This window comes from Hesperophylax consimilis, chromosome 1, assembly GCF_061612785.1.
Source record: "Hesperophylax consimilis isolate HC1 chromosome 1, BYU_Hcon_1.0, whole genome shotgun sequence".
NCBI classification, from domain to species: Eukaryota; Metazoa; Arthropoda; class Insecta; order Trichoptera; family Limnephilidae; genus Hesperophylax; species Hesperophylax consimilis.
Window position 1 is genome coordinate 2,786,123 of NC_142836.1, and position 27,181 is coordinate 2,813,303.

At 32.9% G+C, this 27,181-nt stretch overlaps 1 protein-coding gene across 1 annotated transcript; it reads left to right on the top strand.

Moving 5' to 3' along the window:
- The first annotated feature begins 6,604 nt into the window (after positions 1–6,604).
- Positions 6,605–26,233, top strand: LOC149426129 (uncharacterized). The gene is made up of 3 exons (XM_089639074.1): positions 6,605–6,847; positions 13,787–14,007; positions 24,961–26,233. Exons 1-3 carry the CDS (start codon positions 6,784–6,786, stop codon positions 25,114–25,116), a joined length of 441 nt encoding a protein of 146 aa, XP_089495200.1. The 5' UTR covers positions 6,605–6,783; the 3' UTR covers positions 25,117–26,233.
- Positions 26,234–27,181: the final 948 nt, after the last annotated feature.

The following is a 27,181-nucleotide window of genomic DNA, read 5'->3' on the forward strand; positions in this document are numbered from 1 at the left end:
GACGTCCGACATCTAGGCGACCATTCTATACTCAAAATCACTGAGCTATCGTGGCAATCTGCAGACTCGTACAGAGCTGCAACATTAAATCCTAGATGTATCTATCCATATCAGAGATAGAATTTATATGTGGTCGGAAAAAAAAATCGGAATTCATTAACAAACTCGTCGCGTTTTATGACTTACGACAGGTATGACAAGGACAAGACATTGTATTATATACATTAGCCTTTTTTCATACGCATAATTTATTTTTGAGTCTACTGTTGTTGTTGTTGTGAAGAAATTTTTTTTTTCCTACACAATTTTGCTGGCTATTGGGTCAGGTACAAAAGACATTTTCCGGTTTTGATCGCGTACTTTTAGGCTTATATTTTGGCATTAGTAGTGATTATTTTTGTGTAAATAATAGATAGTGGATACTTTGGCATTGTTAGTGCATATTTTTGAATTGATAACTCATATTTTGGCAGTGATGGTGCTAATTTTGGCATTTATAGTGGATGTTTTAGAATTGTTAGTGAATAATATGTCGACATTGGTGTGGTATATTTTGGCACCGTTAGTGCATATGTCGACATTGATTGTGCACATTTTTGAATTTTTAGTGCATATATTGACAATGATAGTGCATATGTCGGCGTTGCTAGTGCATACTTCGGCACTGTTACAGTGAATGTGTTGACATTGATTGTGCATATATGGGAATTGTTAGTGCATATTATGGCATTGTTAGTGCATATATGTCATTTTTAGTGCATAATATACCGATAATGCATATTTTGGCATTGTTAGTGCATATTTTGGTATTGTTAGTACTTATGTCGGCATTGCTCGTGCATATGTTAACATTTATAGTGCATATTTTGGCATTCTTAGTGCTTATGTCGGCATTGCTTACATATTGACATTGTTAGTGTATATTATGACATTGTTAGAGCACGTGTTGACATAGATTGTGCATATTTTGGCATTGCTAGTGCATAAAATACTGACATTTATAGTGCATATTTTGGTAGTGTTATTGCTTATGTCGCATTGTTAGTGCATAAAATATTGTTTAAAAACTACTTAAGCAACAGACAACAAACAACAAAGATAAGAAACAATATATCAAATCCGATTGAAAATAAGCTGGGTGTACAGCAAGGATCTGTATTGGGTCCGATATTGTTTATACTCTACATAAATGATATGGTAAAAATATTAAAACATTGCAAAATAAGACTGTTTGTAGACGACGCACTAATTTATATTGCAGAAGATAATTATGAGAAAGCAATCAAAAAGATAAATAGTGACTTAGAAACATTGTCAAAATGGCTCAAACTAAATAAATTAAAACTAAATGTAAATAAGACAAAATACATGCATATAGGCAGAACAAATACGCATGTGGAACCAAAGGTTTCTATAAATGGAGAAATCATAAAAAAAGTGGAAGAAATTAAATATCTAGGTGTTATTATAGACTCAAAATTGAACTTCTCAAAAAATGCAGACTATACAATTAAAAAAATTGCAAAAAAAATATCATTTCTTGGTAGAATCAGAAACAAAGTAAATAAAGAAACATGCCAGATAATATACAATACAATTATATCATCACACTTTAATTACTGTTCAAGTATTCTTTTTCTCTGCAATAAAGAGAAAATGAAAAAAATGCAAATACTGCAAAATAAAGCAATGCGAATAATACTTAAGCGCAACATATACACACGGATAAGAGACATGTTAAAGGAGCTGAATATTTTGACGGTGAAGCAAACTGTGTATTTGAATGTACTTATTTTTATACATAAAATTAACTTAGGGATGATGTCTAAGGAACTGAAAAGAAAAATAAATTACAATAACGAGATACACGGACACGGGACGAGAAATTCTAAGCAAATTAGATTGCCAACAAGAAAAAAAACAAGCACCCAAAAATCTCTGATGTACCAGGCCGTTCAACTCTATAACAAAATCCCGAAGGAAATTGCTGTGATAGAAAATATTAATAAGTTTAAAAATGAATTAAGAAAATATGTCTATCTCAATTATTAATGTTTCTTTTTTTGTGACTTTATTGAAATATTTAAAGAAAGATTATGTTTGCCAAACAATGTACATGTTTATATGTTTATAAAACTATTAGCACACACGAAGATGTGAGCTAACTTAAGATTAATAAATAAATAAATAAATATGTTGACATTGATTATTAGCCATTCTGATGGATATAATCCGATGTCTAGTTATGACTAAACTTGTGGACTAGACTCCCTAGGAGCCTGAGTCCTTCAATTGCCATAGCGCTATTAGCTGGTGTGATTACGGCCGCGCAAAGGGAGTGTGGGTCGCGTCCTGCCGGCGCAGGATGCGACAGATTATCCTTTTAAACTCTCGTCTATCATTCATAGTGGCTACTGGCAAGACCGTTCCCCCATCGTCCTTCTTTCCCATCCCCTCGCCTAGACCACATTCACAACTACTATATACCATGCACCGATTAATACTTCTTGAAACGCACAATCTTACTCGTGTTTGTAACACAAATCAAAAGGATGTATATTTCAAATTGGTTCTTACTTCCTATGGCCATGTAGAATATAAAGATTTAGTCATCATGGCCAATTTAAGTGACCAGGTACCTAATTACCGGGGCTACAATAAAGCCAGATTTGTGTTGGAAACATATGCTCCATAGTCATAGAATAAAGAAGAACACAAGAAATGAGTGTGTTTCGTGACTACTTGCGATTTCTAGTAGCGGCGACCAAAAAATACTCACCACAGAAAATCTACAAGGTGTCCACAATGCGATAAATGAATCGTTGAATTTTGACAGTTTTCCAATGGATTTCATTGTAACTACGTGGGTGATCGCTTTTTACTTCGGGCGAGAAGTAAACATTCCATAAAAAGTCAAAGATTATTAAAAGGGCAGTTTGTATAATTTTTACTATAAAGATCTACACAGAGAAAATTTAATGATATCTAATACTGATAATTTACTAAAAATCTGGTCAGATTATTCGTTTTCGTGTTAAACACGGGACTGGAGGCCTATAATGAATGATTTTACAAATTTTATAACAAACTAACAGTAAAAACGAAATTGGAACACGTGTTCTTAAAAATATCAACAGTTTTGCATCTCGTTCATTGAATTTGATCAGACAAGGCCACCTGCATTGAACACTTGTTCGAAATGATCATGCAGTGACATATCTAACAGTTTCCTGATAAAAAAGCTAAAATCTTTGAAAAGATCATCACATTTGTCACCACAAAAAAGAGATGCATTTAATAATTTTAATCGTCCACTTCCTAAAAATGATACACCGGTAATGGATAGGTCCTTATAAGGTACATGCAATTATTCATCGTGCGTCACAATCTTCACATGTATGGAGAAAAATCGATGTCCTATTTGGTACTTGGTTCGAGAAGACAAACAGTGGGCGCCCAAAAGGAGATGAGCTGACCACAAAAAAATATTCAATGAACCAAAATGTATTTTGTCTATAAACCACCATTCAATAGCTATATTTTTTTAAATGGCTTGTAAACAATAACCTTGATTTATCGGCAGTAGAACTTTCCGAAATAAAAACAGTCCTTAAATATTTGTCAAATAAATATAAAGAAATCTAAATATAAGAAAACCAGTGAAAAATAGACAAAATAGCAACAGAACAACGAAATTCGATTATTTCACTTCCATTCGTTGGCAGGAACGGAAAATAATCTGAAAAATATTTTATTAGGAAATAGTCATACAGTCAAATTTTTAACAGTATTTCGATAAAAAAGCTGTACTTTTTTTCTCCGTGTAGTCTCTTTTCTATTTTTATTTTTTTTTAATGTTTATAAGACAAGGTTTTTTATGCATAGTACAAAGGATAACAACTTATTATAATGAAAATTATGAAAATATCTCCGGACGTAGCTCAGTGGTCTAGAGCACCTGACCGGACATCAGAAGGTGCGGGTTCAATTTCAGTCGGCGGCATTTAGTTTTACTCGGGAGATATTTTCAATTTGTATGGATATTTCAAGTGACTAATTATTGCTTGTAATAATTTGTTATCTTTTCTATTTCTTTAACAAGTAACTAGTATTGATTAGTAATCATCATCACTTGCAGTAAATTCGTTGTCACACATTGACATTGAAGACTGCTTCAGAACTGCGACTAAAATGGAGCGGCGGTATCACGCGCCACTCCAGGCCGCCGCGCAGAAAAGTAAAGTCCGAAAGTAGGGTAACGGTTTACAGCGTAGTCCATGGTTTTGTTGACGGGTTGCAATTTTCTAATCGCTGCTATACTATATTATTAAGTATTTGATATACTTTTATGTATTATTATTTGTTACAAGTGTCTTTGTTATCCCACAATTTTCCCGGCTTGTTAGTTCTAGCTTGCCACTTATAGCTCCTTCCTTAACCCGCGTACCAACGTCACCCAACGGTGGTGACATAGCATAAAACACGATAACATAGGTCGTGTAATTGCAGAACACACTGTACTAAAGTATAAGTGTAACCTCGATAAATCTTCGTACGCACTTATTAGATCATGCCCTTTGTAAAATAATTTATAAAGTTAGACGCACTATCAGTGACGCGCATTTCTATGAAATTGGATGACATTATAAAAATGTACACCAGTTAATATACGAAATAAATCTCGGTACCATGCAATTAGGATTTGGCTTAAGTGATTACACGGTTCACTCATTTTAGTCAATAGCGAGAGAGCAAGGTTCAATCCTCATTCAAACCAATATTTTTTTAACGCTTTAAACGACATTTTAAAAGTTTGCAGCACTCAAGAGCAAGTCTCCGGGGGAGGAAATTTCAATCCCCAGTCAAACTATTTGTTAAAAAAGATTAATATAATAATATATTCATTTTTTCTAGATTTCGTTTATCGACAGTTAAAAAAAATGTTCAACACAATCAAAGAATACGAAATTTATTTACAAAAAGATAAGTTTTAAAGAAAACAGACGAATCAGGTTTTGGGGTCATGTTTTTACAATCTATGACGAAATTATCTGACAATACGGAGAAGTCGAATTGGAATCGTAATAGTTAATAATTATATTTACATTAATAATACATATGTTTATGTTATGTTCTTAGACGCAGTTGTAAATAGAACGAAACGACTATATTATAACCGTTCATTATTGTTTGCACGATTGCGGAACTAATTATTTTAAAGTTATATAAAGAGACATATTTTAAAATGAGATATGAATTCATATTTTTGAAATGAATTATAATATGCGAGAATGCTTTTGTCGAGAAACTTCTTTTCACAATCTAAGGATACCGTTCAAAATGGATGGAAGATTTAAAGTTAATTTGTATAATTCGAATCAACATTCTAAAAATGTTATTTTTCATTCAAAATTAATGATATTTTTTTCGCCCTCAAAGCTCACATTTCTAAGCGTTTCGAACACCATTATGACATCGTGAAAACTCAACGGGCATTGTTAGCGACGTCGGCCGACGTGACGTCAACAACGCCATATTCACGAACAAAAACAAATCAAAAATGGTACTTTTTAAATATAGGAAATTGAAATTGGACCCGAAATGGAACTGGGAAGTAGTAAGATTTAATCGAGTAATGTTTCACTCATTAAAAAAAAAATATAGGTTAAAAACATGTTTTGATTTAAGCCCTCAGGCGTTAACTTCTTCGGTTTTGGTTAACAGCTATTACCCGCAGACCCAATTTGTTCGCTTTTGGGAACCGCTCATATGGTCGCGTAAAAATCGTTATATATCCCTTAAAATCATAATGAGGAATATTTTCTAAACGGCGTTAGAAACAGAAAACAATACGCTTGATATTAAAATCAAGAAGTTAAAAACAAAAAAAATTAAAACGTATAGGTATGAAACCAAAGGTTCCGACCGCAATTTGAGAAAAAATTATGAATCTGTGAATTTTTTATAAATTAATTTATATGAAACTTAAAAAAAGTGAGTTGACATTAATGTTTATAATAAATTTGTCTAATGTTTGTCTTTTTATGTTTGTATTCTAAAAAAAATATTAAAAATTTATATTTTTATTTTTTTTAGATAAATTTTTAAAGCGTATTTTACCTCCTTTTAAGAACAGTGTTGGTTTTCGGATACATTCAGAAATATTCCATTTATTTGGATATAATTGCAAAGCGGAAATATGCCCAAATCCTCACCCCTTCTGACAAGGTCTTTAAGAAATATAACTGTCAATATGCCTGAGGGGTTAAATACTATAGCGCCCTTGAGGGGCTTTTCCATAAAAACGGCGCTATGCAAATTACCCCATTATTATTATTATTACCATCTTCAGATATTACGACTATCAAACTAGGCGCTCTGTGGTGTGTTAATATATTTTTTTTAATAAGTTGATGGAGAATATTGGATATATTTCAGTCGCACTCTAGAAAGGGTGAATTTCCGCTTGTCGTGACGTAATCTCTCGCAGCGAGACCACTGACAGAGCAATCACCAATCACTTGCCGTCGATACGATATACATAGCGAATTAAGTGACCGCTCGGACAAGCCAAACGTGCTACATGCTCGCCGAGGTAATTTCGTCCTAACCACAGCGTCACAGTACGTTCATAGCGCTGCGCGGCTAGCCACCAGCGTGCTCCTGCCAGTAGTATCTTCCCGGCCGCGCTATTCCTCGCACACGCCACATCCAACCATCCAACCAACCTAACTTACCACTACTCTCGACTCACCACTCCCGATTCTACCACCCGCGAGAACCATGAGGTCCTCCAGGTTGTTCGCCTACGCGCTGGCGCTCGTCGTGTGCCTCGTGCAGAGACAAGGTAATCCCATCTTTCTTATCCACCCTAATCGAGGTTTTCTTCAAAGTGTCTGTAATCCAGTAAAACGGAGCTTTCTAAACTAAAAAACACTACCAAAATATAGATCCATCCTTAATATCTTAAAAGTGCGTGACCCAACAATTACTTCGATTCAATTACAAACTGCTTAATAAAACGATTTAGGTAAATTGGACCAAGACGTCATTCAATGTAATATTTCTTGTATTGTGTACTAGGACGAAAGTAGAAACAGGTGGTTTAGAATTTCTTGTAAGGGGCAGATAAAATACCCGTACGAACTTAAACGCTTTCATTTAAGACACAATATGCTTCAGTACTTTTGTTGTTTATTTCGCTCAGAAGTTTGTGTCGATTAGGATTATGCTATTGAATAAATTGATATGCCCTCTAAGTCAATATCTCACTAGAGACAATTATATTATCCTCACAAAGAAGTGTTTATAACATACTGTCTGAGTAAAATAATACGTACATCAGATAGATAAATTATTAATGTGTTGCAATATTGTTATGTGCTTCTTAATATTCAAAACAGTGAAATGATTTATCCACAGACATTTCCGATTTATATGGACATTAATCTCTGAAGAGGTCAACGTTATCGCAATGTGTTCTGTTATACAAATATATAGTTTCCTTTTAAACTCACTAGACATTGAGAGTTGGAACGAATACGAGTAAAAATAACATAAGAAGATTCACGTATAATATTTTCGATAGTGATGTGACTATTTTTTGCGAAATTAAAAAACTATTGTTCCAGTTATACGTATCTATCAAAGCATTACAGGGATGTGGTAATAAGTATTAATATCAAATCATAGTTTTGAGAGGAACTGCAAATTGTTTTATGAAATGCATTAGGATAGATTTTATGTGAATACTGCACAAGAGTTCCATCTGTTCCCAACCATCTGGAGCCAGTGAGACTATGGTATCCCCAATTGGGGTATGTAGTGAGGCTGAATGTAGTGTGAGGGAAAGGAGATGGGGAAGAGGAAGGTGGGAATTACCTGGCTATTCAGAACTGATCACCAAACACACAATCAAAGATCATAATCCTTGGAAACTCTGCAAAAAATTCTGCAAAGAAATTCTGCAAAAAATACAGCGTTTAAAGTTTTACGTTATTCAAATTTGTTTTTGTTGTGGTATTTTTTAATAAGTTTTCTGTAGTGATTTGATTAATTACATGTGTAACATTTTTATAATAACTTCGAATAATTAACAGTATTTCTTTATTGAAGAGTTTTTTTAATCATCGCATAAAGTTTCCCTCTTCTGATAGGTCAGGTTAAAAGTTGTCTAGAACGGATCATGTGGGAAGCTGATAAGTTACAATAATACAGAAGCGTTCCATAAAACGATTTTCTCATTATATTGAAAAGATTGCCAATAATTAATTATTTACTTAACAATGCTTTCGAGTTTATTACAATTTTTCTCCTTTTGTTGATTTCACAAAGGATTGACACACAGTGGATTCTGAGGTTTCAGAGTACTATGTTTAGGGATGCTGTTCAGAGCACCCTCCACAAGAATATCGACCAATTATAATCTGATCAGATCATATTTTAAAGAATTTTTTTGACAAAATGTGAATAGTGTACAATTGCTGACTCTGTAAAAATTCCAAGTATGCCCACTGATGAATTTGGGAGCACCTCTGCTCTGGAGTTCCGAAATACGTACTGGAAAACAAACCCATGACTCTTCGTAGAAACGGGTGGTTCGTTTGATAGATTCCCAGATTGCAATCTTTGAGTACAGACGTCATGGGGGAACGCTGTTCTTGTTTTACTGGTATTTCAATGAAAAATGCTCCAAAGAACTATAGCCTCATTGACCCTCTCGGCGCCGGTGCATGTCGGGAAACACAATAAACTTGCTGATAAGAAATATTGTTAATTTATTAAAAAGCTGGTCTAATTATTCGTTTTCCTGTTAAAAACGGGACTGCAGGCCTATAACGAATGATTTGACAAGTTTCATAACAAACTATCAGTAAAGCACGAATACGTTATGAGGAAGTCCGAACTCGTGTTCTTAAAAATAATAATATTGTCGCATCTCATCCATTATACTTATTCGAACAAGGCCACCTGCGTGAACACGTGTTCAAATATATTCTGAATGACTAATATTTTCCTAGGAAATGCACTCACATTTAAAACCGTGTCTTGTTAAAAAAACCCGTTTGGCATTATTTGTCACACATGAACCCCCGTGTTCACTCCTTCCTCTCCTCGAAAAGACCCTCCACACAGCGTCCCCAAATGTGACAGCCCTTAAGGGAAAGTAATTTCCCCGGGGAAAGTTATTGAAAAAATGTTATCTGTTGAGTTAATGGAAAAAAACTTAAAAAGGTTCAAATATGTACTAACGAGCAAAAAGAACTCAATACGCATTAAGCGTATCAGATAATACACACATATACAAAATCCAATGTCCAGTAGCGACGGCTAATAACAGTGACGAATGTGTCCTAGTAGTAGAATCCTAGATTGTAAATTCAAGATCCTAGGTAACCTACCTATACATACATTAGTTAAAGCTTCATCATCGCATACTCCGGCGAAGCAAAAGCAATCATCTAACACGATATTGCGAACGATAACATCTCAGTGCGAGGAGCTGGGAGCCACTTTGCCACTGAATGATAATCAACGTAACCCACAAACATCTTATCTGGTACATTATTGTATTGGACGGAATAACTGGAGAGCTGCAAACATAACTAACTAACATAGCTGCAGGCAACGGACGCGACGTGGGAGGTGGAACATTACCAGATAGTACCTACACGGAAAAGCTTCTTATGTTAGAGTATGTTGTTTATCGTTAATCCGAAAATAGTTTTGATATATTATATACGTATATAAACAAGGAGTTTATTAATCCTAATGGGCGTTTTACACGATGCTTTTTTTTCATACCGATCCCCGTACGGAAATTACATCTCTATTGTTTTACATACTATCTGTTTTACATACTATTTCATTACTTTTGTACTATTTTTCATTGAGTTCATACTATTTTCATTGCTTTCACACCATTTTCATTACTTTCATACTATTTTCATTATTTTCGTACTATTTTTCATTACTTTCGTACTATGTGCATTACGTTCATATATTTTCTTTACTTTCTTTCTATTTTTCATTACGTTCATACTATTTTCATAACGTTCATACCATATTCATTACTTTCCCACTATGTTGATTACTTTCATACTATTTTAATTACTTTCGTAGTATTTTTCATTACGTTCGTACTATTTTCATTATGTTCATACTATTTTCATTACTTTCATACTAGTTTCATTAATTTCCACAAATTTCATTATTTTCATTAATTTCATTACTTTGCACTATTTTCATACTTAAGATTTCATACAGATTGTTGCCGACGGAGAAGAAATAATATTTTGGGACGGTACTAAATCGTCAAAAAATGGCAACACCTTAAACATAACCATAAATCATATGACAGATACTGTCATATGATTTATGCTGTCGCTGTGCTTTGCCGCTGTCGTTAAAAAATCATCAAATCATACTTTTTTTACTTTAACACTTGACCTGTATCATTTTTGGGGATATCGTCTTTTTGTGGAAGGGAAGGAATGAACATGGGTATTGAACAGACTCATGTTGTAGGAGGGAGGAAACACGGATGCCTGCAAATTATTCGATGGCCTAGTTGTTAAACTCAAGAACGAGTCATAGAAATGTGACACGTGACCGTTTTCATGTGATAAATGTTAACCTTGTACAAATGTTGTTAAATAAAATGGTTTAAAAAAATAAATATACATTTATATATACATATATAAAACCCTTTCCATTTCATAATCTGGTGAAAGAAAACTAGTGAAAAATGGTGAATCTAAATCACTTTTCCGGTCAATTTTATAGCAAATTTATTTTTATAAATATATGGGGTATAATTTTGAGATGATGAATAATTTAGAACATAAGAAAGAAATGATAAAAAATAAAATTACAATAGACAACAAATACATAAGTAGGGGAGATTCTTAATGAACGGGATACATATTGAATGGGACAAAGTCAGGTTCTCATAGAAGCGACGATGCCAGGATTTTAAAATTCCTACAGCTAGGAGCATTAGACGCAAGCATATAGACCAACTGATCCGCCGTACTGCTCTAAGCATATGCTGGCATCGGACTTTATTGTGCTTTGGAGGGTTGAAGGGGTTTGAAAATTATTTTGTTTCTTCTGATTTTGCAGCAATTTTAATAGGCAAGCAAAATGTATTTCTATGTTTCGATCGACAGTAGTCTTTAATATTACAATGCGTACATAATTCATGCTTAAGTAGTAGTGTTTTAGATGTCACCAATCATTATTGGATAATGTGGTGTGCAACTTATAATTACGAATATAATGTTGACCGGTGGGAAATATTTCTTCTGTATCACCAATGAAAGAGTAGGTATCGAGTACTCAGTAACTGAAGGTTTTTTAAAATACGTAAAGCCTACAAGATTTTTACTCTCGTGAATAGACAGTGTGTAATGTTTTTGTGATATGACATATTCGAAGTCGAAGTATTTTATTCTAAATCAAACCAAAACAAAATTACTGAGGAAAAGTGCTCTACATATTGAAGTTGCACCTAAAGGTTTTTTTGGGTATGTCTATTCGAGAAGCAGCATTGGCGATTGGTGTTAGTTTTGAAAAACATACGATATATATAATTTTTCAAATCTATTATATTAGTTATTATTTATTATTATAAGTAAATGAGAAATTTACTATTTAGAAATTGTATACACACGTTTATACTCCTCGTTTTGTTAATCAAATAAAAATCAGTTTACATGTAGGTATGTTTTGATAGAAGGCTTGAAATAATTTGGTGTGGTTTTCTTTATGTACTTCTTTTTCACAATTGATGTATAGTTTTTCAAACTAATGTATTAAAAATGTCTTAGCTTCTAGATGTGTCCTATTCATAACCTTTTCTGTCCCATTCAATAGGTAATTCTTATTGAATGGGAGAAACATTATGGTGCAAATTTTTTTTTTTAAACTTATTTTACTTACCTTAAATCAAATGTTTTATTTTACTATGTCATAGTGCATCAGTCGTAGGTGATCAAATTTTTTTTTAAATTTATAATTTATCTACTTGTAAAGAACATTTTACCAAAACTGTCCCATTCAATAAGGATCTCTACTACATTAAATAAAAAATTTCAAAAACAAAATTTAGTAAAAATTCCTGATAGGTTTACAAAGAGACACCCAAAGGTTCAAGAATAGGGTTGGAATCATTGATGTATCTGTTGGAATAGGTTTATAATATGATCCACAAAATTCACATTAAACATGTTATACATTCACATTAAACAAAAAAGTTAACATTAAACATGTCAATATCACCTATGAATTGGTTTCCCGTAGTGTGAAACCGCTATATCAGAGGATGAGCAATATAGTTGTGGTTATGCATAAGGTGAGGTTAGGTAGAATAGAGTATTGTGTAGTGTTGTTCTTGTGGGTATGTGTAAGTTTATAAGTTGCAGGAGTTCGGAACAGTCTAATTTACAGTTTTGTGTTTTGAATAAGAAAGTTAAATATTTTATTAATAAAATAATTAAAACACTTTGTTTTTACCACGATAATCTTTATTTTTTATATAAAGTCAACATGTTTCGAGAACGATGTTCTCTTCATCAGGACAATTAATGTACTAAAAACTAAATTGTCAAGTATATAGAGACAGGTGTGGGTAGAAAAGGAAGTAGTGTGGGGGGGGGGTGAGGGGAGGGGTGAGAGGTGGAAAGGGGAGGTGCTTAGAAGATCAAAGACAAAAAATTACAATGGAAATATGTTTAAGACAGGGTTATTCACAAAATTAGTTTGATTATTAATAATATTTAAATTTCTATTGACATTTTTCCTAATTTCTAATATTTCTAAAAGGTTTAACTAAAAACCACTAACATTAGTGTTACTGGTTTTAAAATTTTACACACTAATGTTAGTGTGTAAAATTTACCTTTATTTATTTAATTTATATACTTGACAATTTAGTTTTTAGTACATTAATTGTCCTGATGAAGAGAACATCGTTCTCGAAACATGTTGACTTTATATAAAAAATAAAGATTATCGTGGTAAAAACAAAGTGTTTTAATTATTTTATTAATGAAATGGTGCCACAAAGTGAAATTGCAAAATTTGAAGAAGTTAAATATTTTATTTTATCTGTCTTCTAATTTATGAATTTTTAGAATATTTAATAAGAAAGGATAATTGATGTTTTCTCCAAAGATATTTAATTTTAAATTTGTAAAACTTAAAAAAAAATATTCACTCAATTTTATTTATGAAATTTGTAAAAGAGATACCAAACTTTTGAGTTGTATTCAATTAGGCTTCTGATTAGAGACGCGTATTACAGTTTTATGGCTTGTATGGAATTAAAGTTTTTGGTCGTTCTTAATATGAAGCCTAGTGTTTTCATATCTTTGTTCACAATTTGATAGATTTGATTAGCAAAGTCTTGTTCTCTGTGTGATGTAAATTCTGCAGTTTTCTGCTTGTACCACTAGTTTATAGTTAAGTATTCACATAATATTAGATATATTTGTCAATATAACATCAAAAAGCAGGTAGGTCCCCTTTTTTATAGATTTTCCACAACATGTATTTGAAAGATTTCTATTTCTCTTGTATGCCTACGTTTGTTTTGACAGATGGATTATACAGTTGTATATATTCTGTGGATAGGAGCTGCGTGTCATGTTTTTGTGAATAAATGTCACATATTAGGATACGAATCTCTCGGCTACTTTCGGTGCGGAAGACTTGCTTTTTTCACGGTATGGCAGATGATAAAGAAATACAATAAATAAATAATTGTTTGTTTGTTTGTTTACAGCCGACGGCCTGCAGTGCTACGAGTGCAACAGCCACAACGACTCTCGCTGCGCCGGCAAACTGCTGCCGGACGCGTTGAAGAAGGACTGCTCCTCTCTGGACAAGGGCACGGCCTACACCATGTGCAGGAAGATCACGCAAATCATCGAGTTCGAGGTCAACGGCATGCCGCCAGATAGCCGAGTCATCAGAGGCTGCGGCTGGGACGAGTCAAATTACAAGGTATAAAAATATTACCTCAACAACGGTCAATTTTATGATAAACTTATCGAATTCCGCTACACGATTAATACGCAAAAAAATATAAATAGTACAGGGTTTTCCAATAAGAGGTGTTATTTTAAATAGCCCGCTATTTCGGTAGATGTTTCTTTAGAAGCTGTCATTTTTTGACATTTGACAAGTAGAAACTACGCCATTAATAAAAATGGACCGATACACACTTCAACAACGCATTGAAATTATTAAAATTCACATGAGTGAATCAAATGCAAATCATCTTGAGTGATGAGGCCCATTTCCACCTCGGTGGCTTCGTCAACAAGCAAAATTGTCGCATCTGGGGCTCGAAAAACCCAAGAGTTATTGTTGAAAAGCCTCTCTATCCTCGACGTGTGACTGTTTGTTGCGGTTTGTGGTCCGGCGGAGTCATTGGACCTTACTTTTTGAGCAACAGTTACGGTGAATGGATTGCGCTATCGAGAGATGATTAATGATTTTTTATGGCCGGAATTGGATGGTATTGATCTAGACAACGTTTACTTTCAACAAGACGGCGCTACGTGCCACACAAGCAACGAAACCATTGATCTTTTACGATTGAATATCAAAATAACACATCTTATTGGAAAACCCTGTACTTGGTTTCAACTTAATTACTATAAGAAATAAATATTTATATCGTGGTAGATGGTAAAAGATGCATTAAAGTTACATTTTTTTCAATCAAAGTTAAGTTTGAAGTTTAGGAAATACGCATAAATTATTAAAATAACCCTAAAATAAGACCCTAAAAACCTATTTTGTGTTTATTTAAACCCCTGACTTAAATAATTGTCCCTTAGATATTGCAACGGAATTCGACAAGTGCATCTTTTTTTTAAAGATGCCGAATTTAATTTCGTGATGCGGCTACTGTAGCGCAGTTAACGTATTTTATTTTTAGCGTTCCAGTTTTAATTTCGAGGTAAATATGAATAGTTTTTTTTATAAAAAATAAATGTTACTACATATTTAATCGACCAATACAGGATTTATCATCTCAGAATCGCTAACCTAAAAACCATAAAATTATTATACACATCTCTGGTTGAAGTCGGGTAGAATATAATTTATAACGTTATGTAAAAGCCCAATTGGGCTTTAATTAACATCAGCCGAAAAATAGAAAACTATCGATGTAGATTTGACGTATACTAAGATATTATATCGTTGACGCATTTGGGTTAGTTGAACGTTACGGAAAATGTAACAGGAATTTGGGAAGTTTCCAATTAGAATGACGAAAATTATGTAAAAAAGTTCGGCAAACATTTTTTTCTATTTCGCCATTGAGCACATCTTTTAATAGGATTATTAATATACAAATGTCTGTATCTTTGGCTGTGCTTTAACTTCATGATATTACATAAATAGGTATTGATTATAGCTAGACAAAATGTTATCAAGTTGTTACAAAAGTTATCTTCGCTGAGAAAAATCATTTTCTTAAGCTATCCATAATAATATAACAAGAGGAAATAAATGGTTACAGTCAAATCTAAAAAAAAAAACATTAAATATCCATTGAAAGAAAATGTTCAGACATGTTGGTGAAAGGAAAATAAATTGAGTAATTAAAGCAAGTTTGAAAAATGTTAAAATTAATTATATTAATTTAGTATTATTTGCGTCTTATTCGGAGAGCTAAAATTATTCAATCGTTAAAATGTAAATATATAATAATGTACCTAGTTATAAAGTGGGTCAATTATTTCATATATAATCTAAATTACATTTTATTTTACTCAATCTATAATACTTGTAAAATAGGTCATCAATATTGGAGTTGTACGATGAAACACATTACGTTTAAAAATTAATTAATTTTGAATGAGCGTAGTGAAGACCCGAGAAGTTTCGGATTTCGTTTATATGTAAATTTGTTTGTTACGTTCCGTTTCCGATTAAAGATGGTGGCCGTTTTAATAGATCAGTAAATATTCTTTTTTCAAATGTGATCGATCGTCAAATAGTCGTGTTATAAATTAAGTAGGCAGGTATTTAAGTACCTACTTATAAATGATTTCGTTAAATAATATTATATTTTGGTAAATCAATGTTAATTTCCTCGCACTTGTTTGCACATGCAAGTCAATAAAATTTGTTTTTTTAACAGTGACAATATAATACAGCAGTAGTAGTGAATGGTAGAAAAGTCGGGGGCGCCCGAGGAAGACATGGCACGACCAAGTGAAACATATACTTTTCAAGTACACTAGAATTCACAACTTTAATCCAAACTAAAATTAATTTAATTTTTTCCTTCCACTTATGAAGGTTTGTAGATACCACTACATACTTTGAATACAACACTATTACATACTTTTAACCACTGTTGTATTTAGCAGCCACCTCTGGTCTGAAGCCCCAAATACTTGAAAAAACCCTTGACTCAGAGCAGAAACGGGCGGTCTATTTGATAGATCTTCATGTCTTAACAAACTAATTTTCAATAAATATTAACAAATCTTTAGAGCACGGACGTCTGGTGGGAATACTGTCCTTATTCTACCGGTATATCAATAGAATATGCTCAGAGGGATTAGAGTAACTTATTCCTTCGGTAACAGTGCATAGTCAGGAAATAAGCGAAACGCGGGCCCAAAATTTATACTTGCTTGACATTATTAATCTCTTGTTATTATCTCTGTTAAAATTTGGTTTATTTTGGTATTATTATGTTGCACTATAAATAAATTGTATTATTTTGAGAATCTTTGAAATATTTTTAAAAATAACGTGTCACGAGAAGTTTCGTTTTTAAGCCCCCGCATTCCCAATTTCAACTGATCTATAACAAGTTTCTCTTTAATTCTTTAAGTTTTTAAGTTCTAAAAAAAGATATGTTATTTTTGAAGATAATATCCTTACATTAGAAATTCCCTAGATAGAAAAAATCCAGAGATGTGCTTTATTTCAAATAAATCCATTTCAAATGGAAATGCAAAATGGGTATTTTCCATTTTGCATTTTAAATGCTTTTCTAAAAACCATTTTACATTTTGCATTTTAAGTGCTTTTCTCAATTCATTTTCCATTTTAAATGCTTTTTTGCAACATTCTTCGTACTATCTCCACTCATCTTTTTTTCATAAGCCCCAAATATCAGTCGGTCCTCAACCTCGCTATGAGAGATAATTTACATTTGTCAAGTTGCTCCCTGGTAGGAGCCCTGGCAATTGAGTGATACCAATAATATGTTATGTACAAACATAGAAAGCAAGACCGATATTAAGTACCTAGGCATAACAATAGACCAGCGTTTTAAATGGTCCCCACATATAAATATTCTGAACGACAGAATAAGGAAACTAACATATATATTTAGATGTTTAAGAGATATTTTAAACGAAAAATTACTTCGCTACATACTTCGCTTTCTGTCAATCAATTATACAATACGGCATTATAGGCTGGGGCGGTACATATAAAAATCAAACACAAACAATTTACATATCACAAAAACTAATAATAAAAACCATATTAAAAAAACCCTATTCAGAAAATTAAGTGCACTATATTTCTACCATGCAACATTACAAATTTATAAAAACTATATTCTAAATAAAATTGCACCCTTTAAAAATAACAGAAATCTTATACAAACCTCAATACTTCCTACTCCTAAATGTAAAAAAACAATAGGACAGTTCAACCATGAATATCTCGGAGTAAAATTTTTAACTCATTACCAGAAAAAATTAGAAACATGAATGCAAATATAAACGAATTCAAAAGCCAACTTAAAAAGTATTCCGAACACTTGAACTGAATCATATCAAATATAAACCAAAATAACAACACCCCCCATACACACAAGCCCTGCTTATTTATGGGGGTACATCAAATACTTAGGTATATTATATTATATTATGTAATTAATAACTGTACTATATTGTGTAATGTAAATCGTGTATCTTTTTTTACAAATAAAAAAAAAAATAAAAAAAAACCATTACAAAAAATACTGAACATGGCCATGACGCTGTAATATTAACTACTAAGTTTATATGTTTGTACGTTGGCAACATTAGTCCCGCGCAAATTTATTGTTGTCTCATAATCTGTAGTCGTGGTGTTTTTGGATTTACAATCATGTAATATGTTTGTTCTACATTGATATCCATTATTAAATGACAAAATTGTTTAAAAATTCTATAATTATTTTAATTGTTTGACCTCAGAAACCATTTTGCATTTTCAATGCATTTTGAAAATAGGTATTTTGCATTTTGCATTTGAAATGCTTTTCTAAAAACCATTTTGCATTTTGCATTTTCAAATGGAAAAGTTTTGACCCATTTCCATTTTGCATTTCAAATGGTTTTGGGTACCCATTTTGCACATCTCTGAAAAAATCACAAAGTAAGCTCCGAAAATTATTAAAAAACACGTTTTTCTGTTATTTAATATGTTATAGGCATGAAAAAATTCACAGTGTATCTTTAAATGCAACTAAAGCATTTGTCGAGAGATTTTTTATCAATTTCAAACGAGTCGTGTTTTATTAAATATTTTTACTATTTTCGCTTATTTATTATCGTTTTTTTTTAATATTACGGCGCTCCCTCTAACATTCGTATTTATATATCTCCCTTTCAACCCATCTTTGAACGCTTGCTACGGGGCCTTAACGCAAACAAACACATTAAAAAAATGAACTAGAGAATATACGCAAATTTAGAATATTAATTTAATGATAGTACGAGTAATCATTTATAACTTTTATAGAAATTAGCCTTCCGAACGTTGGTAGTAAAGCAGACAGTCGGTAGCAAAGCCTGTTTTGGTCACATTGTCCCATCATTGGCTGATAAACGAGTTGAAAGGCTGTTGGTTTAAGTGACAGAGTGCAATCAATCAACGTGCATTCTTAAACATCTAATTATCTATTCTGAAGGTAGGTACTTACATGATTATGCAATCGCTAATATGTAATAGGTATACACTGCTTAGATAATATTATATTCGCGACACGTGAACCGTTTGCCGTGTGCCGTGTGATCTGTCCAGGGAATGATTAACGAAAGAGTCCGCCATTATAAAATACAGATAACCAAAAGCCAAAAGGGCGGCACCGGAATATGGCAGATTAGGTTTTTTGTTCTGACCAGTGGAGCGTGTCGCCTGATTTGCAATTATTTAACCTTTAAAGGCAATTCAATGGACAGTCGATACAATGGATTGAATTAATGTATGTTCGATTCTAATATCACCATCTAGTTGACCACTTGAATGGGCTAGTTGTTGTGCTAAACGTTAGCGACCTATATTGGTCATCAGGATAAAAATAATTAATGGACGTTGTAGAAAATAATTCAATGCTTTTCAAATCTATTCGTGAATTCACGGAACTTCCATTGTGACAAAAGGAAATTTTTTGATCTAATGTTTTCATATTATAATAAAATTGTAAATTATCAGTTGGATTAACCTGATATGTTAATGTTGATTCACTTCCAATTTATTACCATTATATCGAGGTTACCTAGAATGTATTATTGTGAGTATATAATAGATTACACACCATTGAGAACTCTTATGCTATGTTAGCTGATGTTTTTAACATGCCTCTATCGAAGTATAATGAAGTATAAACTAGCCTGACCCCCATGGAAAATGTTCAAAAACTCATAATAAAAATAATACTAAAAAAACCTCCAGGCTTCCCCACTGAACGCGTATTCGAAGAATTCAAAGTTCCTACATTTAAAAAATTATTTATTAAAAATTCAATTATTCAAATTATAAAAGAAAAAGATAAATACTCATTCATAACTGAAAATCGAACCAGACTTAAATATATATTTGCACGCCCTAAAGTACACACTTCTTTTGCCCAGCACCATTATACCCACCAAGGAAAAATTTTCTTTAATAAATTACCAGAAGGAATCAGACGCATTAATGATAAAAAACAAACATTGAACTATATAAAAAAAATATTTTAAGGAAATCTTTAACAAAAAAACTGATTCCCCTAGTTTCACTTGAAAATTTCACAAATTATTCTACAATACTTTATTTATCCTCCATAATATAATTGATTTTTTTTTCTTCTTTCCAAATACAACAATTAACAAGTTATATTATTTCTTCGCAAATGTACACTCCTCTTCCATCCACAACCAAATGCTTTTAATGAAAGTGTAGTATAAATTAAAACAGTATTATATGTGATAATTTGTATATAAAAAATATATTTATATATTCAATATTTTAGCAGTGCATATTTTAACGAGATCACAGCATTGTTTTTGTTTCTTCTTCATTTCTTGCATTAACTTTGCTTTTTAATAAAATACTTTTTAAGTAAACGGCACTTATGCTGTTAATTCTTAAAAAAAGAAATTAATACATTATTTATAGTCAGAAATAACTCGAATCGTAATCGTAAATCGAAAACCAATAATATCGTTTATCTTTTTAAATCGCAGATTATCGGTGTACCTGTAAGTATCATTTATGGGTATCTGTATGTAAGTATCATTTATGGGTATCTGAAATTTGCTTTAATTTATTATATTTATACCGTATATTTGCTGCACGTTTCAGAGTGGAAGTTACTTACAGTATCGCGCTGGTAAAAATACCACCATTGTCTCTTATGAACTAATTGCTGAAACACTAATGATTAAATCGGTTTAAGAAAATATTACGAATACCTTGTGAAGTAGGAATAAATTAAATTGTAAACGATTTCTGTGCAATTATAATGCAATTGATCACCTGGTTACCACTTTTGTCTCCACTCATCCGCCAAACAAAACTAAACTTGTCAAAACTCTGTCTAAATATGCGACTAAGTTAGGATTTGGTATTCCTTAATTAACTGACTAACTATCACGCCGTTCCCGGGGGGTAGGCAGAGAGGACGGATCGACAAACAACTCGGTCTTGGCACACACTCCTTGCCTCATTCACATTCATACATCGTCTCATACATACTCTTCTATTATTCTGACTCTTGACATGGCCCGACTCGAGTATCTGATTCACTTGATCGTGCCATGTCTTCCTCGGGCGTCCCCGACTTCTGCTACCATTCACATTTGCATCATATATCCTCCTTACACTCCTATCTTCGCTCATTCGCTCATTTGGCAAACGCTGCTTGCCTCATTCACATTCATACATACATGCCCAATGTATTATAGTATCATTGCTATTGCCGCAGAATTACCAAAAAGGTTCATTTTAATTTGGTAATTTCCCCAAATACACATTGTTCGCAGAGCTGGCTTTAACATAACTATATAGATATTAAAAACAAAACTATAACTTAAAAGTTATGCTATAACTACATGTGAATGACTAGTTAGGTTTGGGGCTTTTACAATAATGGGAGGTTCCTTTCCTTTGGCGATAGACAAATAAATTTATAAATACACGTTGATGATTTCTTAAATTTATCTTTCGAGTTGTCTCGTATATAGAAATACATAATATCGCTCATGTAATTCAAAATGTGCGAAATATCCGTGAATTCAGCAACTACTGTGGCGGATATATTTAACGGTATAGAAATGTAAATCTTTTCAATCAATATTAATTTAACCTAAGTCTAATATGATTTAAGATTTTCACGGCCAAAAGTATTTTTGTTATTTGATTTGACACATCTGCCCTGGTGATAGACACTGCAATGCTGTCCGAAACGTTGGCTAAAGAAGGAGTTAGCGCAACACGGCATAACATCCCAAAAACAAATAACAAAAATAACCTAAGTCTGTTTATTTATTTATTGCATCTCACTGTAGTACATAAATTACGTTGTTTCTCATAAAAATCAACCTCACTAGGAATAAGCCTGTATCGTAATCACAAACATAAAGTAATACTATGTAGAAACACAAAATATTTAAAAAACAAAGAAAAAAATATGTATTTTATGTAATTATTATTAATTTTTTTTTGATAAATTAATGTTTTAAAGACAAGATTTTATTTATGCATAGCACAAAGGATAACAATTATTTTTATAAGCAATAATTGTTCGCCTGAAACACTCATCCACATTGAAAAAATCTCCTGATAAAAAATACATGACGCCAACGGGACTCGAACCCGTGTCCATTCGATTTCCGGTCGAAAGCTCTGACCACTGAGCTATGGGGGCTTATTTCTTACCCGAGAAAATATTCAATATATGCTAGTGTTTCATTCAACAATTACTGCTTTTTACATTTTTTCACCTGAGAACAACCAACTTTATTTTTATATGAGAAAGGCATTTATTTGACAAGTCCAAGTATTTCACCTAAAAAATGTATACAATTTGTATCAACGCCATCTAGTGAGAGATTTAGCACTTACAATGCCTTTCTCATATAAAAATAAAGTTGGTTGTTCTCAGGTGAAAAAATGTAAAAAGCAGTAATTGTTGAATGAAACACTAGCATATATTGAATATTTTCTCGGGTAAGAAATAAGCCCCCATAGCTCAGTGGTCAGAGCTTTCGACCGGAAATCGAATGGACACGGGTTCGAGTCCCGTTGGCGTCATGTATTTTTTATCAGGAGATTTTTTCAATGTGGATGAGTGTTTCAGGCGAACAATTATTGCTTATAAAAATAATTGTTATCCTTTGTGCTATGCATAAATAAAATCTTGTCTTTAAAACATTAATTTATCAAAAAAAAAAAAAAAAATTAATATTTGACAAGTCCAAGTATTTCACCTAAAAAATGTATACAATTTGTATCAACGCCATCTAGTGAGAGATTTAGCACTTACAATGCCTTTCTCATATAAAAATAAAGTTGGTTGTTCTCAGGTGAAAAAATGTAAAAAGCAGTAATTGTTGAATGAAACACTAGCATATATTGAATATTTTCTCGGGTAAGAAATAAGCCCCCATAGCTCAGTGGTCAGAGCTTTCGACCGGAAATCGAATGGACACGGGTTCGAGTCCCGTTGGCGTCATGTATTTTTTATCAGGAGATTTTTTCAATGTGGATGAGTGTTTCAGGCGAACAATTATTGCTTATAAAAATAATTATTTTATGTAAGTTACCAGATGGGTAATTTGACAGTATATTGTAAGTTATAAGTTTTGCATGTACTTTCTGTTTTAATTGATTTTCCGTTCATTTTATGAACTAATGTAAAAAGTATGGTGTATCTTCAATAAACAAATGCTTCCCTGTTAAATATTATGTTTCCGTTAAAAGTAATATTGAAGTGTCAATAATGTGGCACGTAAAAAATGTTTTCAAAAACAACTTTGCTAATTTGATAACCTCTAACAACTGAAGTATTAATTTCCGTCAATCGATTCGATCGCTAATGTCAAGAGCGCATATATAAGGGAGGTAGAGAGTGCGCGGCCTCAGTATGGTATAGGAAAAAAGGGAAGAGTAATGGTAGATTACATTACTAAACAAAAATATTATTGTTGAACCATTTTTTTATCACCGTGATGAAAATAATGAGGTTTAAATTTAGTTTTTGGAATAAACTAGTGAGTAAAACCTCAAATTGTAATATTCAATCACCGAAGACGATATTAGCGACTCTCAGAAGAAAACATGAAAACAGAAAAATTACAAAAAGATTCAATAAATGTAAAATAAAAATGGAAATATTTATCCAAGATTCTATCTAGAATGCAATTAGTTCGGAAGAATCTTGCGATCATATTCATAAAGAAAGCTACCAATAAATATAAGCGTTAAGAAAATGAAGATAATATTGGTAGTTTTTAGTCGAAGTACGATACAGTTAAATATGACAGAAAGGGATAGGATCGAATTAGCTCAGTGGTAGAGCAAAGCCCCGACAAGGCAGAGGTATTGGGCTCAATTGGTAGATGCGACCGAATCTTTCTCTAATATTTCTGTTTCAAATTTTCGTTTGAGGGACGCTAATATTTTCTTCAATGATTAGATAATTAGCAGTGTAAGTGGAGGTAAAAAAACTGTTATTATAAAAATATCAAATTCCAATCCCCCCTTCTAACTTACCCCCCACTAGGGACGAACACCCCCCCTTAGAGTCGAACCCCCCCATGAGCATATACGCCAATGCCTAATATAATAGGTATTTAGCCTTAGACCATTGACTAATCAATGTCTTAGACACATTACGCTGTATTATGCGTGCATAATTTGGGCCTGGCATATACGCATTTTATGTTGGGGTGACACACTACGCTATAATTTTCCTTAGGAGAGGGAGTCAGATCAATTGGGGAACTGCCGCGGAATATCACCTTTGTATGGGATCTGTCACTTTGACAGATGACAGCCTATGACAGTTTTGCCTATGGCAGAAGAGGGGGTCGCATAATTTTCAAATATAGCCTGGCTAGCAGATCACGGCATACATTGTCGCCACGCCCACACTTTTGAGGTGTGACAGGTCTGTATGGCGGGCAATATGGAGATATATAAAACGCTTCGAACTTATAGCGTAATCTGTCACCCCCTACATACTGGTGCACCTTCTACACGTGTTATTTAATTTGATGGTAAGTTATTATTATGCGGTTCGAATCAATGTACGAATTCCTCACATTTAATTTTACTCGTTGTCGAATTGATACCTATTTTTCTATTTACTATTCTATTTGACGTTTTAACTGTAAACCATCGTCGTAACTCCAAAATTTAGGTCGTGTACGTCTGAGAACCTTTTTTTATTTATCGCAAACAGGATACGTGTGGAATAACCGAATTTTTTGACCCTTCCGAGACAAAACAGAATATTAAATAAACGCGAAGAAATAATATACAAGCTACCTACCTATCCAATTATTTTATCATGTTATGTTTTTTCACTGTTCTGATTTACCTGTTTACCGATGAGGCCTGAGGCTTCACTGCCTTAGGGGATCTTGATGTCCATCGTTGAATCCCACCTCACGATAGAAGTTGTCTTGGTTTAAGTATTTAATTTATTTTTGTTTCCAGGGCAAGTGCTACCAGCGCTCAGGCTTCGGAGGGCGACAGGAGGTGTGCTCGTGCACGGATGACTATTGCAACTCCGCCCCTCGCACCGCCCCCGCCCTGGCCGGCTTCGCCGCCCTGCTCGCCCTGGTGCACGCAGCATACTCGCTCAGGTGTTAGGGCCGCCCTCCGTCTGATACTAGTCACTCATCATAACACATCACACACCACACACCACGCTGTTACCAAATCTAGTGTTAAACGTCGTATTTACGAACTGGCACCGAACCTGATGATGTTCATTGTCGGTTTAATGAACTAACCCCAAACATAATGGTGTTCATTGTCGGCTTTATAAACTGACACCAAACCTGATGATGTTCATTGTCTGTTTTATAAACTGACCCAGACGTGATGATGTTCATTGTCGGCTTTACAAACCGACATCAAACCAAATACCGGCTTGTCAAACATTGTCGACTTGTGAACACCATCTGTCTCATATATCACATCTCATAAAAAAACAGGTAGTTTTGGTTTTCTGGATTCCGAATTAAGAAATGCTTTAATGTCATGCAACATTCCATCGTGTGCAGAAAACTACATTACATGACTATGAATACTTCTAATCAAATCTCTTATTCTTCGTTACGTATTTGCTATCAAATATTTCTAAGCGACAAGATAAATATACCAGTTTGTCGTAGCAATATCGATGTTATTTTTTAAAATTTTTATTTATATTTTTCAGAGCCTCTACGTGTTTTGTGGCCGTCGAAAGATTTTTTCAAAAGATCTTTTCCGACAGCACACAAAATGTGAACGAATTTAAAAATGTTTCCCATTGTTAAGTTTGTCATATTATTATTTTTTTTTCAAGTGATCAATGTCGAAGATCAAGTTAGAATAATTTAAATAAGTTATAAATAAATAGTTAAAACAATGAATTCGATTTACTGGAGAATGTCGAGCAAATGTATTGAAGTCTGTAAATAAATAATATGTGTTCCGATTAAGCTTTAAGATCATCGTGAATTTATTTCATACGAAAAAATACATTCAATAAATTTGATATCTATTTATTTATATTTATTATTAATTCAACATTCATTTTATTTACAAATATTTTCATAAAAAATGTAGTACCTATTATGTTTGTGTAAGTGTAAAAGTCTATTTACATTTTCATCGCGAGTCTTCTTTCTTTAATTCGTTAGTTTTTACATTTCTTTTGTACCATAACTAATTTGAAATCACGTCAGGAAAGCACATATCTCCTTTATAGTTGCTTAATATAATTTTATTTTTACGCAATGTATTAATGTTTTTTGAGTTAATTTAAATCGAAAAGAATAAATTTTATTTTGTGAACTGGTACTATATTTTATTTTTGGTAAAACATCCCATTTCCTAAACACATTTTGTATTTTACTTTACAACAAAATCACTTAGGACAGTTAATTAAGCCAATTAAGTATTGGTCTTTTATTGTGGTCTGTAATCAATATTTTTGACACAATTATTGGGGTAGCTGTGGTTAACATCGCTGTGGTTTGCACCGGTTTTCTTAAAACAAGATAAATTTTTGCAAAGTCACTGATGTGGGTACACCACACTGTCAGACAGGGACAAGTAATTGGTAGAAGGAATGGAGGAACATACATGTTAAAGGGAGATTACATACAGCGTGTCCGGGGGTAAAGTGCAATAACTTCGGGAGGTAATTCTACGCGATGGTAGAAGAAAAAAAAGATAAATAACTTTTTTCAAAATTCCAACTTTTTTCCGATACTAAAATATTTTTCCACATTAAAAATTTATTTTCCTATACGAACAATTCTTTACTGAACTTTTTTTACCTAAAAACTATCTTGAAACGTTGGAATCTACTTCTAAAATCACGTAGAATCACCCCCCGAAGTTAGTGCACTAGAAAATTTACTGATATAAAATTGTGTTCATTTATAAAAAATCTGGTCAAATTATTCGTTTTTCTGTTAAAAACGGGACTAGAGGCCTATAACGAATTAGTTGACAAATTCCATAACGTTACGTTCCGTTACGAGGAAGTCGGAACACGTGTTCTTAAAAATATCTATAGTTTTGCATCTCGTTCATTGAATTTGATCAGACAAGGCCACCTGCATTGAACAAATGTTCGAAATGATCATGCAGTGACATATTTAACAGTTTCCTGATAAAAAAAGTCGTACTCATTGTTCTCCGAACACATACAAACTTTGAA

Excerpts from the sequence above, each read along its gene's own strand:
- LOC149426129 (XM_089639074.1), top strand. The coding sequence starts at position 6,784 with ATGAGGTCCTCCAGGTTGTTCGCCTACGCGCTGGCGCTCGTCGTGTGC. Across the intron at positions 6,848-13,786 it reads GTGCCTCGTGCAGAGACAAG|CCGACGGCCTGCAGTGCTAC; the intron begins GTAATCCCATCT and ends GTTTGTTTACAG. Across the intron at positions 14,008-24,960 it reads GGGACGAGTCAAATTACAAG|GGCAAGTGCTACCAGCGCTC; the intron begins GTATAAAAATAT and ends TTTTGTTTCCAG.